The 14731-nt window shown below is 49.4% G+C and overlaps 1 protein-coding gene across 5 annotated transcripts in view; it reads right to left on the bottom strand.

Annotated features, from left to right (window-relative positions):
• Window positions 1–14731, bottom strand: part of WNK3 (WNK lysine deficient protein kinase 3) — a 61837-nt gene that overhangs the window by 45447 nt on the left and 1659 nt on the right. For all 5 annotated transcript variants that reach the window (XM_027877165.1, XM_027877192.1, XM_027877201.1 and 2 more), the window contains exon 2: window positions 5391–6048. In XM_027877165.1, the coding sequence (XP_027732966.1) occupies window positions 5391–5921 (531 nt within the window). In that variant the 5' untranslated portion in view covers window positions 5922–6048. The remainder of the gene's footprint in view (window positions 1–5390; window positions 6049–14731) is intronic.

Below are 14731 nucleotides of genomic sequence, written 5' to 3'. Positions count from 1 at the left end.
TCTCTCGCTGTACCATCCCTCAGATATGAGGCAGCTGGTGGCACAGAGTGAGGAAGACCTGAATTCAAATCCCACCTCAGACACTTACTGGCTGTGAGACTCTGCGCAAGTCATTTTACCTCTGCTTGCCTCAGTTTCGTCATCACACGAGTAAGGAAGCCTTCCCTGACCCTTCTTAATTCCAATGCCTTCCTTCTGTTCATTATTTCCTATTCATCTGGTACAGAGCTCGTTTATACATGTTGGCTTATTGTCTCCCCCATTAGATTCTAAGGTCCTTGAGGGCAAGAGCTGTCTTTCACCTCTTTTTGCATCCCCAGGCTTAGTACAGTACCTGGCACATAGTAGGTGCTTTATCAATGTTTAGTGACTCACTGACTGATGGATGTCCAAGGTTCTGGCTGCTTAGACAGAGTTGCTAAGGCAGAACCTGTCTTGTAGAAATGGATGATTGCTCTCTGGGGCAAAGCGGGGGGATGCCTAAACTGTCTCAAGAAGGGAGGGATGGCCCCTGCAGACTTCCCTAGATGGTGGCAATGGAAGGGCTCAGTTGCTCATTCCTGGGAACAGACAGGGTTCTCTTTTTAGCGGTGCTGTGGTCCTGGGAATGAATCATGCCTCAGTTTTCCGAGTTTACCCACTTCAGAGTGAATAAGCCCCGGGGATCAGAAAGGCTGAAGTCAAAAGCCAAGTTCTGAGAAACAACTTACATGTGGCTGTGGAGATCTGGGTCGCACTGCCAAGACCCGCACTGAAGTACAACAGCTTTGAGCAAAAAGAAAGTGTGCCAAGGAACAAGACCCGTCAGCACCAGGCCTCCAGCAGGCACACAAAGCTGCTTACCCACCGACAGCGGCACTTCTGGGGGATGGGAGTGGGGGCTGAATGATTCCATTCCAGTCTAGGGTGGGGGAAGAACAGGGGCACCCAAATTTTTAGGGCATCAATCAAACAGCTAACAGGTGTCGGGGGCAAGGGTTTAAACCCATGTCTTCCTGGCTGTGAGGCCACACTGCCCCTTATGTGTCCTTAAGGATTTTTTTAAAAAATGAGAATCAATACAAAAATACTAGTGTCCATATTATTTCTAAGAGCAAAAATGTGGGGTTTAATTGCGTGATTGCATTCCATCAGCATCCGAGTAGCCAAGTACCAGACATCTGCAGGCCAGGGACACACTGAACACATGACAGCCTGGCAGCATCAAACAATACTGTGGCAACCCCCTAAAAGGTGGAAGTGCAGGAGAGAAGGTCAGGAAGACATAGGGAAATGCAGCGTGAAGAGAAAACTTGGGAGAGAACAGAAGGCCCCCTCCACCCTGTGCCCCACCTGTCCCATGACCCCAGAGGAAGGGCACTTGGGCAGGAAAACCTTCCAGCCTCTGCCTGTGTGCTAGGCACTATGCTAAGTGCTGCAAAAGGGCCAATGCTCTTTGGTAAATCACTGCAGTTGTTGTCTCGGGGGCTTGTGTTCAGTGTGAAATGTTGAGAACAAAAGGTTTTCTGGGAAAGTGAAAGTGCCAGAGGCCCAGGTTGGCTACATGCATCTACCTCCTTGTCTGGACTCCACGGTCCCCCAACTCTACTTTATTAGCCAGAGGAGGAATGATGACGAGGTTGGGGCGGGCTTCTAGAGACAACTAGCAGAGAAGTGGAGGCTGCCTGGGCCAGGTACGCAGCACACTGGGAGCACCATCGTGACTTGCCCACACTTGGTCCCAGAGACCCTGAGAACAGAGCAAGGACTTCCTCCTAACCCACACTGGCTCTTAGAAAGAGATCGGCCAGTTTGGCCCATAAAGCCACTCAAGCTGGGTCAGTCTTTGTGGAAAACTGGGAGAGCCACCCTTCCAACCAGCCTGCTGCGATCCGCCCCACTATCAAAAGGAAGCAATGGAGATGAGCTGGCCAATGAGGTCTCTCAACGCAATTTCAAAACAAGGGGTCCAAAACCGTTTTGCAGGTGCCAGCCTTGTCCCAGCGCCCTTAAAGACTTAAGAAAATGCCCAGTGCCTTACTGGGTAGGCTTACCTCATGTCGTCGGTGCTCAGTCGTGTCCAATTCTCCATGACCCCATTTTTGGGGTTTTCTTGCAGAGATACTGGAGTAGGTTGCCGTTTCCTTCTCTAGCTCATTTTACATATGAGGAAACTAAGGCAAACAGGGTGAAGTGACTTGCCCACAGTCACACAGCTAGGGTGTCTGAAGTCGGATTTGAACTCATGTCTTCCTGACTCCAGGTTCAGTGCTCTATCCACTGAGCCACCCAGGCTTACCTCACTGAGCATTTTAATAACAGCGTTTAGCATTTGGTCACCCTGGTTCATGGTATTATTCAGTATCTCCTTAAAGTGAGAATCCTGATTGTACACTGGTCCAGCTAAGCAGCATGGGACAGAAATGGGATCTGATGAGGATGCACACACCAAGGGCGGAGTTTTCCCAAGCCCCCTTTCTATAAACACTCAGCTGATCTCGTGCAGTCCAAGGCCAAGGGAAAGTCACATCTACCAAAAATCATCTCTTTCTCTTCCTCTCTCCTGTCTCTGTCTGTCTCCTCTTTCTCTATGTCTCTCTCCTGCCACTCTCCTTCTGTCTCCTTTCTCTCCTTCTCTATATGTCTCTCCTTCTTCTCTCTTGTCTCCCTCCTCTCTCCATCTCTTTCTCCATCTTTGTATATCTCTCCTTGTCTCTTCTTCTCCATCTCTCTTCTGTTTCTCTCCTCTCTCTCAACTTCTGTCTCTCTCCTTCTGTCTCTCTTCTCTCTCTCTCCCTCTCCTCTGTGTCTCTGTCTTGCTTCTCTCTTCTTCCTTCTGTCTCTCTCCTTCTCTGTCTCCTCCTCTTTCCTTCTGTCTCTCTCCTGCTTTTCTCCTCTCTCCTGTTTCTCTTCTCTCTCTCCTCTTGTCTCTCCTTCTGTCTCTTTTTCCTCTTTGTCTCTATCTCTTTCTCTGTCTCTCAAACTGGGACCATGTTCTTAGAATCCTATTTTATCCCCCAGTTTCTATAATTGAGGCCCCCTCCCTCCCGAGGGCTCGCAGCCTTCTCCTGGTAACTCCACAGGCCTCCTTTAAATACCATATGGTCAACACTCTTCCCAGAAGCTCTGACCAGGAGCCTTCACTCAGTCATTTCCTGAATTGAAACAAAGCCCAATGCCAGTTAGAAGCAGCTGGTGATACTCCACTAGAGGGAGTGCCAGGTCTCGGGTCAAGCAGGAAGGCCTGAGTTCAAATCTGACCTTAGACACTTATTGGCCATGTGACCCTGAGCAAGTCACTTCACCTATCTGCCTGTTTCCTTTTCTGCAACCAGCTGGAGGGTTGTTGTGAGGATCAAGTGAGACAGTATTTGTAAAAGTGCTTTGTGCAGTTGCCTGGCACATAGTAGGTGCTGGATCAATGCCTGTTACGGTTCCTTCCCTTCCCCAGTGGGTAGGGATTGGAGACTTAAAGATGTTGCCAACAAAGCCTCTCTGCTGCCTTGAACATCTGGCTACATCATGCGTGCCACATGTAACCTGGAGAAAACTGGGCACGGAGGACAGCGGGAACCCTCGTCACTTCTGACACTTCTTAAACTAACTGAGCCCAAAGAGCAGATGCAGTTGCTTCCTGCCCCACCATGCAGAGACCCTAAAATCCTCAGTGACTGCTAGCTGAGCCCTTTGCCCAGGCTGTTGCCAAATACACGTCGATGGCCAACAAAAGCAACGCAGCAGAGCCATGCAAAACTGGAGCCAGTCCCAAGGGCCAGTCTGAATTCTTCCCAGGAAAGGGCCCACGCAATGCCTCCTTCCCATCTTGGCAAAGGCGGGGTGCCATGGGTGTACAATGCTATATATGCTGTTGACTGATGGCTTTGTCGGGTTGGCTGAACTGTCTTTGTTATTAGGGATGGGGATGGATGTGGAAATGAAGGTCATATAAAAACTAAAGATGTCCAGAAATTCTTGTTTTTTTGTTTTGTTTTGTTTTTGCTAGGGAACGGGGTTAAGCGACTTGCCCAGGGTCACACAGCTAGTAAGTGTCAAGTGTCTGAGGCCAAATTTGAACTCGGCTCCTCCTGACTCCTGGGCCGGTGTTCTATCCATGACGCCACCTGGCTGCCCCAGAAATTCATTTTTTAATGAAGAAAAAGAAAGGGAGCCCAGAAGCCCCTGGGAGTCGGGGCAACCTGTATTTCTCATCTTCCCCCTGCCCCCTGTGGAAAATAAAGGGGCTGGCCTAGAACAGGGACCCTTTTCAAGAAAAGAAATAAAATACCGAGGATGGAAAAATGACAAAGGAAACCGATCCTATGGAAATCCAGTTCTCCAAATCTTCAAAACCCAAAGTAGCTGAGTCCCCAAGCCCTGGACTCTCCAGCCTGTGCTGAGCCTCCCCACAACCTCTAGGCCAAGCCGGCCACACTTCACTTCACTTCCTGCATGTCTTCATCATTGCACTCCCCCCCTCATAATCATAAGGTCTACGTTTCTTTTTTCTTTTTTTGGGTGAGGCAATCGGGATTGAGTGGCTTGCCCAGGGTCACACAGCGAGTGAGTGGTATGTGTCTGAGGCTGGATTTGAACTCAGGTCCTCCTGACTCCAAGGCCAGAGCTCTATCCACTGCAGCACCACCTAGCTACATTCCAAAGCATTAGGTAACCCTATGCAGCCAGAGGGAAACAGCTCCCAACTGCCGACAGCCTAGTGGGTTGTGGTGTCTCTTAACTTCAAAGAGGTCTTGGGCATCAGTACGAAGGGAGGCTTTGCCATGGCCTCTTCTAGATGCCACCTAAAAGGCTCAGATCCAGCCTCGAAGCCTGAGTCAGCCCAAACCCTGCCTGAACAGAACAAAGCAGCAACTCACCAGAGTTAGCAAGGCCAAAGGGCAAAGGACCTGGGCACTGTCTTCCTTCTACAAGTGAGGGCTACAGAGAGTGATATGATTTTTTTTTTACTGAAGGAGAAACACGCTGAAACCCAAACAGGCACACCTCTAAATTAGTATAAAGAAAAGACACAGATGAGAGAGAATGAATGAAGGGAGAAGAAGGGGAGGAAAGAGACAGAGTGTGAGACTGTGTGTGTGTGTGTGTGTGTGTGTGTGTGTGTGTGAGAGAGAGAGAGAGAGAGAGAGAGAGAGAGAGAGAGAGAGAGAGAGGGGGGGAGGAGGCAGGGGGGGGGGGGAGGGAGGAAGGGGAAAAGAGACAGAGGAGGGAAGGTGAGAAAGACAAGAGAGAGAGGAGAGAGCAAGGGAGAAAGGGGGTGGAGAGAGATAGAGAAAGAGAGAAAAAGGAGGGTGACAGAGATGGAAAGACGGACAGATAGTGAGAGTGAGGGAGAAGCCGCCTGGGTCTGGTTGGCCTGGAGACAGGGCTTGTTTCCCTACTGAGGGCACACTAACCTGCAGCTCACACCAGGCGACCTCCACCCAGGTCTCTGTGTCTAGCCCTTTAAACACTGTTTTGAAGGCTCCTCGGCCCAGCTCAATGTCAAACTTCAGGAAGCGGCCGCTGGGGGAAGTTGCTACCGCCTTCATCTCTGCTTCTTCCTCCATCTCTTTTTCGCTCTTCTCCTTGCAACAGTCTTTGGGGGCTTCAGGATTTGGCTTTGACCCCCGGTCATGTTTACTAGCCTCCTGTCCCCTGCCCAGTCTGTTTGTGGCATGTTGAGCTGTTCTCTGGGCACCCTGGACACTCTGTTCTTTAGGGAAGGAGTTGGAGCCTGGCTCATTGTCCATCATATCCATGCTCTTCCTGAAGACCCTGTTCCTCTCAGAGGTTTCCCCAGAAGCAGAGAAGGCCCTAGCATTTTCCTTCAGCCTAATCTCCATTGTCAATGCGGCAGCCACTGGACGAACTCTGTTTTCCAAAGAGACCCCATCAGGTTTCTCTGAATCTTCGGTGCTTGCTGGCTCCCCCGAATCTGTAGCCATCGCAGTGAAATTGAGGTTGCCACAGAACTGTTCACACTCTCTGCTCCTCAGGCCAGTTACATCTCAAGCATCAACATCACTGGAATGTTTGTCCTTTCCTGCTGTTATATGGAATTCCCATAGCAACCTGAAGAAAAGAGGACATTTTAAAAAATCATTTCACAAAGGAAATCACCATTAAGAAAGAAAACTTTATTTTCTCTCCTTTTGGGAAAAAAAAAAAAGAAAGTCTTGATTCTGTCATCATTCATGTCTTAACCATGATTATTCCAGTATTAGGCCCTTCCTGAACTCCAGCTCCCCAGTCCCCATATCTCATCATATTCATATTTCCAACTGTATACAAGCCCAGAGAAACAGAAGCCACATCTGGAAAGGGGTGGCCAAAAGCTTCCCAATCTCCCAGCTATCTTTCCAGCTAAACTCTAGCAAGATTCAAAGGAAAATACAGGATTGTGATATTTTAAGTAAGACAAAAGAAAGTCATGTGTGCACAGTAATGTCCATACTGTAAAGACTGTCAACCATTTACTCTGATCAAATATATTACGAGAAGAAGCCAGAGCTATACTGGACTCTTAGGTCAAATAGCAGAAACCAATACAAAAGCTGGTCATTCACCATACTTAGTCAAAGTTCCCAGAGGTCTCACCACATTAGATTTGTGGAGCCTTTCTGCCGAATGAGTGAACTGAAGACAGTCCTTTCCAGGCCAAATGGCACCTATTTCATGGCCATTTCAGAAAGTCTTTGCAGCTGAGTGTGAGGGCCAACTCAAAGTTTATCAGGAAAGATGCTGATCCAGCCATATCACAGACTGAACCCTCCTTTCGGAATGCCTGGGAGATGAAACTGAAATACTATACCACCACCCCATCCCTCTCCCCAGACAGAGCCAGACCACTCCAGGGCCTACCAGCCTGAGAGTAGACACTTAGACTACTAAATCCCACCAGTCCAGGATCAGATGTGCTGATACCATGCCCAAACAATGAGATTTTTCAAAGTCATGAGCCTGGTAATCCCAGAGGGAAAGTCATAAAGGTGGGGAACTCATGAGATGGCCTCAGGCTGAGTGCCGAGTGCTGCTCTGAACAAAAGCCCCCTCACCATCCCAAGCCACTTTTTGACCCTTGTCTTCAGGTCAGTACCTGATGGCAGTCTTCCAGAAGAGATCACATATGGAAGCAAGGAAACCCTCTGAACAGCTCGAATACATGTAACAAAGCACTTGCCCAAATGTGATGTCCCCTCAGTCCCTCACTTGCTCTGAGATGACTGACTGGTCCAACCCAAATATCAGGCTTGGTGCCAGTGGCCAGAGTGGAGAGTGGCCAAGCCAACCTTGGTGTAGACGTTCATCATAAGAGGGTGGGGGGGGGGGGGGGGGGGGGGGGGGGGGTGAAGCCAGGGGAGCCTGGAACAGCAGCAGCAGCAGCAGCAGCAGGCTGGCAAATATGGGCCCTCAGGACTAGCCTTGTAGTGGTAGCGGGGCTCAGGGGCCAACTCTCCTCAGGAGCCCTGCCCCACAGCATCATCACCGTCATCATCAGCATTGCATTGTCTGACATAATAGTAGGCCGGCCAGGCCCATATCTGGCTGCCCTCTCTGGAGGGAGACTTGGGGGAAACCAGAGTTAAGAGCAGAGATGGAAACGCTTCAGAAAGAGAGCTCTCCCAAATGTCTACAAAAGTCAGCTTTAAGTAGCCCCCAAATGTCCTCCTTCCTGTCTCCTGCTGGCACTCCTGGAATTGGACCCAGCTGCTACTCCAGGAGCCCTTCCCTATGATCAGCAGATGCTCTCCTGCATTCTCACGCCATACTTAGAGATGAGCTCTTATTGACAATCACCAAACAGCGGCAAAAATAAATCCAACCTTCCCACTCCCAGACTAGGATCTGAGACTTCTGGCATTCCCAGACTATAGCACAATCTCCAAGCTAAGCCCAACACCCTCACTTTACAGGGGAGGAAACTGAGGAAGTCCAATGAGGCCACTCAACTTGCTCCTGGTAGGAAGTATTAGAGCAAGGATTAAACCAGGTCTCCTGCCTCCAAGCCTAATGTCCTTTCCAGGAATGGGGCAGCAAAAGGACCCTTGATCGTCAGCTGGGATTCTGCCCTGCGGCTGGCCTCTTTCCACCAGGGCAGACCTCAAGCACTCCCTCCTTGACTCAGAGGTGTCAAACTCAAATCACAACCTGCAAGAAGGCTCCCAAAGGCTGCCCATTGCTGACATTCTCCATCTTTCCCTGTCTTTTCCAGTTTCATATTTATCCGGAAGGCTGCAGGCCTCAGGAGTCGCGGGTCTGACACCTCTGCCTAAAGAGCCAGTCTTACAGAGTTGCCAGGGCTGGAAAAGGCAAAAATGGAAGAAGGTCTAGAGAACTTAGCTAAGGCTGGTCCCAAAGCACAGGAGTCTGGCTGTCCAGTCTGGCCGGCTGTCCCCAGGCCCTCACAGCTTGGCATGGAAGTCCCATGTCACAGTTAGGCTCCCAGGAGGCTCTCTCCAAAGGAGCTGACTATCACTGTTGCCGGATTGTAAGGAGGTTGTTTGAGCATTTGAGGGAAGCATCTTGTGTCAAAACATGTCAAGAAACGGAAAAAGAAAAATCATTGTTAAGCCCTCCTGCCTAGATGAAAGCTGCCCTGGTGCTTCCTTTGTCTAGGGTCGATTTCAACACAGCCAGGGCGCCTCGTTGGGGGAGGGCACTGGGAAGCTAGTCGATGGGCAGAGCCTTTCCCAGGACAATACTTTTCTGTGCACAAAATAAAAGACACATGACTACACAGGAAACCAATTCGACTGAAACACCACAATCCTGATCTTTTTTCGAAAAACAAAACCTGAATTCTCGGACCCCAAGCCCTAAAACAATGGATGCCCCTAACTTTCTGAAGCTAAAAAGCCAGTCTCATGTGATCCAGGGCTTGGAAGTTTAGGATACAACTCTTACCCGTGCCACTTCCCCTTCATTAGACGGTGGGCCCTTTGTGGGCAGGTGCTGGCTTTTGCCTTTCTCTGTATGCCCAGTGCTTAGTGGAAGGCCTGGAACAGACAGAGCGTTAGCTTTTCCTAAATGCCAGGAGCCTAGGGCATCTCACAGGCACTCCTGGTGACAGGAAAAGAGGAAATGATGCTCTGTTAGGGAGCTACCTTCCCTACTAGAAAGGGATCTTACAAACCAAATAAGCCTTTTCGATAAGCCAAGCAGGCCTTCACTCTAAAGGCAGAAGCGAAGTTTTAAGCCACAGATTTACTTAAGGACCTTTCCAGCCTAAAAGTCAACAGGAATGAAAGAAGACTGAGTTTTTTCTGAAGGGGACTGTTCCACATCACTGCCCCCAAAGTGTGAGGTGGTGTCTAAGCAATCGCCCACCATTTCCAAGAACTTGGCCTTCCTCCACCCACCCTAATGCTTTAGCCCTCAGACAGCCCAGGCTTTCCAGGCTTTGGCCTTTTTTCTGTTCGGCCTCGGTAACAGTGTTGAAAATTGGATGAAGTCACTTTTTCAAGCAAAGCTGGTTTTGCAAAGAAGCAATTCACACAGCCTAGAATGGAACAGCCAGGCCAGTTTTCCCACGGATCCACCCACTCATAGTAGGCTCTCAAGGCCTTGGCCCAGTCCCCTTCTCTTAACTGATGGGGAGCCCTGCCCATCCCAATGACAACTTAGGCCTCCAGGGCCACTTTGGTTTTTTTTTTTGTTCTGATTTGTAACCAAAGAACAGAAACTGTTTTAAAACTGAGTTGGAAACCATTCTTTTCTATTGAGCGCCCCTGACCCAGAAAACCATCCAGACCACAAACAAATCAGAGAATAAGTTTGTAACACGAGTGTTCCCATCCCCGGCCTTGTTCTGAGGTCACTAAGCCAAGTCCTCTCTTTCCACAGGCCTGGGAGATAGGCAGCTGCTATTCTCCCCATTTCACAGTGGAAGCTCTGCCAGCTCCATAACCTTGGGCTCCTGGTTACTTAACCCATCACATGTGGCAGGCCTTGAACCCAGCCAGGCCATGGCCACACTGGCTACAGACTTGGCTCTCTGCTGCAGAGACATCCTGAGTTTCTGAGGCCATCTAGTCCAAGCATGCACCTCAACAGGGAGCCCCCTTGACCACAGGGCAGCAGACTGATATGGGCTTAGATTGGCTGCCTTAGTCTGGCTCAGGGGAAGCCCATGCAACCAGGGTTGGACTCAGTATCTCTTCCAACTCTGCATGAAATTCTCGAGATTATATGAAGACAATGAGTAAGAGCAAAGCCACGTGGGCAAATGGCTCAGATTCCCCACAAGTTTCTCCTCACATCAAACTGCCACAGACTCTTTTGGTCCCTTGCAGCCAAGCAGGCTAAGGCAATCATCACCCCCATTTAACTAAAGGACAGCCAGTCTACCCCGTCTCCTAGCTCCCTCAAGTGAACTTTTTTTTCTAGCACCACAGAGAGAGCTCCATGAACCTCCTACAGGCCTCTAGGACACATGTCTGAGTCATCATGCCCCTTTGACTTTTGAGCTCCAGGATCCTGGGCAAGTCACCTCTCCGAGACTCAGTTTCCCCATCTGTAAAATGGGGCTCATAATATCCAGGCCTCGAAGGGTTGTTGGGAGGATTGAGGTGATGCCTGTAAAGTGCTTTACAAACCTTAAATGTGAGATGATGATGATGATGATGATTAGGAGGTAGGCTATCTCCCCTCTCGGATCATTTATTTTTCATTCTGTACAAGGAAGGAGGTGGACTAAATATTCTTTTCCCACTGGAAATCACTGATGATATTGCCTCGCACAATAGAGTCTGATAAGCTTGAATGGTGGCCCTTCAATTCTCCAGCTTTGTATCAAAAACAAGGAACATAGCACACAGTTCAACTATTCCAAATGCCAAAAATGCCTGCAAATCCCACATTATGGCCAGTCAAGAGAGAACATGGGGAAGGGAAAGCAGGGAGAGAGAGAAAGGCAAGACTAAATTTAGAGCATTTGACCCAGAGATCTCAAAACTGGCTACAGACACCAAAAAAGGCAGTGACGGGAAGCAAAGCCTCAGAGACCCCAAGATACTCTCTCGGTGGGCAAACAAAGCAGTTGCCCCCAATGCTTGGGGATGAGACAGGACATAGCAGCCTGTGGCCTGGAATAAGAATTCTGAGAACCATGGTAAGGCCTCAACTAAGTCAGATGAGGTGGAGTAGAGCGCTAGAAACCCACTCACACACAGATTCTACTCAAGGCCCACTCTCGGTGCCTCTCTGAATTCAAGTTGGATACTGTCAGCTGAAGCTGCTGTGGTTTCTTTTATGGTGTACGGGAGAGGGAGAGAGGGCTGACTGTGACATCAAAAACAGTTGTCACACTGTTTTTTTAAAGGAAGGGGAAGGATGGGTCTAAAGAGATTTGAAATGAAGACTGCCGAAGTACAGGAGATAGGCCAGGACCCTGAGCCAGTCACAACAGTCTATCCATACCAAGGCCCTTCCCAAGTCTCAGGGCAAACTCATGACTAGAGGGAGACCCCGCCGCCACCCCCTCCCTCCTCAGCCCTGTTCCAAGGCTCCACCTATGGCTCAGGTCAACACCACACCCACATTAATTTGCTGAAAAATAAATACCAAGAGGTCAAACATGGGCACCTAAGTGAATGGTGATGCTACTTACACAAAGTGTTTGGTAAGGACAAAGAGCAGGGTCCAGGGGAAAGACTCTGCAACTATGTGTTGATGTCTGCAGTTTGACATGCCATCAAGCTGGCCTCAAAAGTGCCTGTGAGCTGACCAAGCCACTTTCTTCTGTATATCTCTGACCCTAGTTCCTAGGCCATGCTGCTTCTCCTTGGGCAAGAATGGCAGCATCTGTCGTCAGAGAGGTGTCTGCCTGGAAAGTGCTGAGGTCAAGGGGATCATTTCCTGCCTAACTGTTTAGAGTACAGCCTGGGAAGACTCCAGATAAGAAGATAAAACACAGCCCCAACGATTCCAGGGCAAGTGCAGGAGGACCAATGCAGCCCAGTGAAATAAATGCCAGGTGAGTCATCTAAAGGAACTGAGTTCAAGTCCTGGCTCTGCTCCTTATTAACCTGGATGGCCTCAGTTAAATCCCAATCTAACCTAGGCTTCCACTTCCTTCAGTAGAAAAGAGGGGTTTGGTCTAGATGTTTTCTTACAGGTCCCTCTGAACTCAGGGCATATCACTAAGTAGCTTCACAGAGGCCCCCCCCCGTCCCCCCCCCGCCATCAATGAAAAGTCTGCCATGAGTCAAAATTTCTTCCAAGTAACAGAAGAAGTGAAATTTCTACTGTTCCAAAGCTGAAATCACATATGCCCAACAAGGCACAAAGCTACCAGTAGGCTCGCCACAAGGCACTGAAAGGGGTCATCCCAAATATTTGGTTGAGGCCTTTAACTCAAGTCTCTGAGGCTAACACACACACACACACACACTCTCTCTCTCTCTCTCTCTCTCTCTCTGTTAAGGGCTTTGGGAGCTATAGCCAAGATTCATTTCTGAAATAGCCACAAGATGGTCACAGACCAATTTCAAACAAACATACCAACCTATGTGATTACTCTGAAAACCAAAGTAAAATCAGGCTTCTCCTAACTATGGAAATTCTAAGAGAACTTTTCATTAGCGCCACCCCCCAACACTTCAGACAGATAAAGGAGTTGGCTTTTAGAAAAAGTACTTTGCATCCACGGTCCCCCTCCCAACCCCACCTTGGACAAAAGGCCAGTCAGTAAGAAAGTTTCTTGGGCATTTCCTCCTGCCCTACAGAGAACAGCTCCCACACAAGTGACGAAGGCTCCTAAGAAAGCGCTGACAGCAGCCATGGCGGTGGGAGGAAAGTTGCGTTTTCTTTTCCATTTTACAGAAAGTTTAGTTCTCTCTGCCTCACATTTGCAGTGTTCAAGCTTCCTAATGTACTCGCCACCAAAACAATTCAAGGCAGCATCAGACTCCCTTCATCAAGTGATCCTAGTAGGGCCATCAACTCAGATGGGAAGTGGCCATCTTCAGACTCAGCCTGGCTTTCTGTCAAGGGCCAATTCAGTCTCCTTTCCCAGCAGCCCAAAGAAGAGTTGGTGCTAGCTTCCCTTCCCTCTGCTAAAAACAACAACCAAGATGACTTTTTGAACAAACCAAGCCCTTGCTGCATGCTACCTTTGATTAACTTACATGACACCAACCCAGGCGCTGAGCGAGTCCACGTGGCATGAGTTTGTTTCTGCTATTTCTGCCTCTCAGGGGAACTTTGCAGCACTGATGGCTTTTTAGATGAGTGACAAGTTGGGTCAAGTACAAAGTCATCCACTTTGGGGGAAGAAGAAAGGCTTATGTGGGAGCCTGGAGCTCTTGCCACAGGACTGGGGAGTAATCAATTTCAGCTGGTGTAAGACTTCTGAGGGTTAACCCTGCCATACGGGTTTGGAGGCAGCTGGGTGGTGCAGTGGATAGAGTGCCAGGCCTGGAGCCAGGAAGACTCCTTTCCCTGAGTTTGAATCTGACCTCACGCACTTACTAGCTGTGTGACCCTGGGCAAGTCCCTTAACCCTGTTTGCCTCAGTTGCAAAATGAGCTGGAGAAGGAAATGGCAAACTCATCTAATGTCTCTGCTGAGAAAACCCTAAATGGGGTCACAAAGTCAGAAACTCCTCCTCCTCAACAACAACAACAACAACAGGTTTGGAAGCAGTTTCTGGGACAAACTGGAGGGACTGGTCTGTGGGAATATGGCTCAGACACTTGACTGAGGGCGTGGAGCTGGGTCAGTTACAATGTCTTGGAGCCTCTGTTTTTCTTCAGTTATATAACAGGGTACCCATAGTTATCCATTCCTCTGCCCAAGGTACTAAGGGGCTAGGAACATGTGTGCTATATAAATGGAAGGAACGTCATATTCACCTACGTCTACCAACACAGTCATCTGAGTAATAATAACGGCTCACAGGTTCCCATCATAGGGCTTTGCAAGTCCTTCCTTGGTGGGGAAGCCTGAGTCGTAGTGAGAGGCTGTATGGTGGGCTGGCCAGATAGGTGAGCTGGGGAGCCCAAGTTCCTTCTATGGCATAACACCGGCTGTGTGAGCTGGGCAAGTCAACTTGCCCTCACTGCAGAGCTGCCTAACCAAATGAAATTGTCCAATCAATTCAGGGACACAAAATCCCAGACCCCCATGGGCCTCCCCAGCCTTTCAGGCACAGCAGGGAGGTCTTGATGGCTGCTGAAGTCACTCCCTCCCAACTCTCCAAACCTGTGCTTTTGTTGAGTTTGGAGAGTTCCAGGTTTTCCTCAGGACTGCCTTGTTAGGTGAGTTCAGCTTGTTAACCAAGCAGAGCCAGGATCAGCAGAGGGTTGACCACCTGGCCTCCCATATTTTCGATCCCTACCTCTGGCAATAGCTAAGCAATCAAAAGTCTCAAATCGAAGGAGATCTTTCTACCATTCATGTGGCCCCCAATCCAACATGTGCCTTAGAAGCTAGAATTCCAAGGCCTGAGCCCACTAAGGGCACAGCAGGCCAGGTCACCTTCTCTAGTGGAGTTCGATGAAGAGAAAGGCTCCAGGCGGAGGGGGGGAGGGGGACAAGGAGGGACACAGAGCAGGCTGGGGGCTTTGCAAAAGTGCTCCCTGCAAAAAGTCAAGCTGTCCATAAACCAAGTGGAAAAGGAGGTCGGTCCCATGAGCAGATGCCCCGGGCTGGAAGAAGATCACCCAAGTGGCGCTGTATACAGTGGCGGTGGCTCCCAAGAGTGAAGAACGGACTCCGGAGAAGCGGCTAATTTTAGCGGGGGGGGGGGGGGGGG

This window comes from Vombatus ursinus, unplaced genomic scaffold, assembly GCF_900497805.2.
Source record: "Vombatus ursinus unplaced genomic scaffold, bare-nosed wombat genome assembly UNPS02004241.1, whole genome shotgun sequence".
NCBI classification, from domain to species: Eukaryota; Metazoa; Chordata; class Mammalia; order Diprotodontia; family Vombatidae; genus Vombatus; species Vombatus ursinus.
Note: the sequence above shows the minus strand (reverse complement) of the source record. Positions and strands in the feature narration are given on the sequence as shown.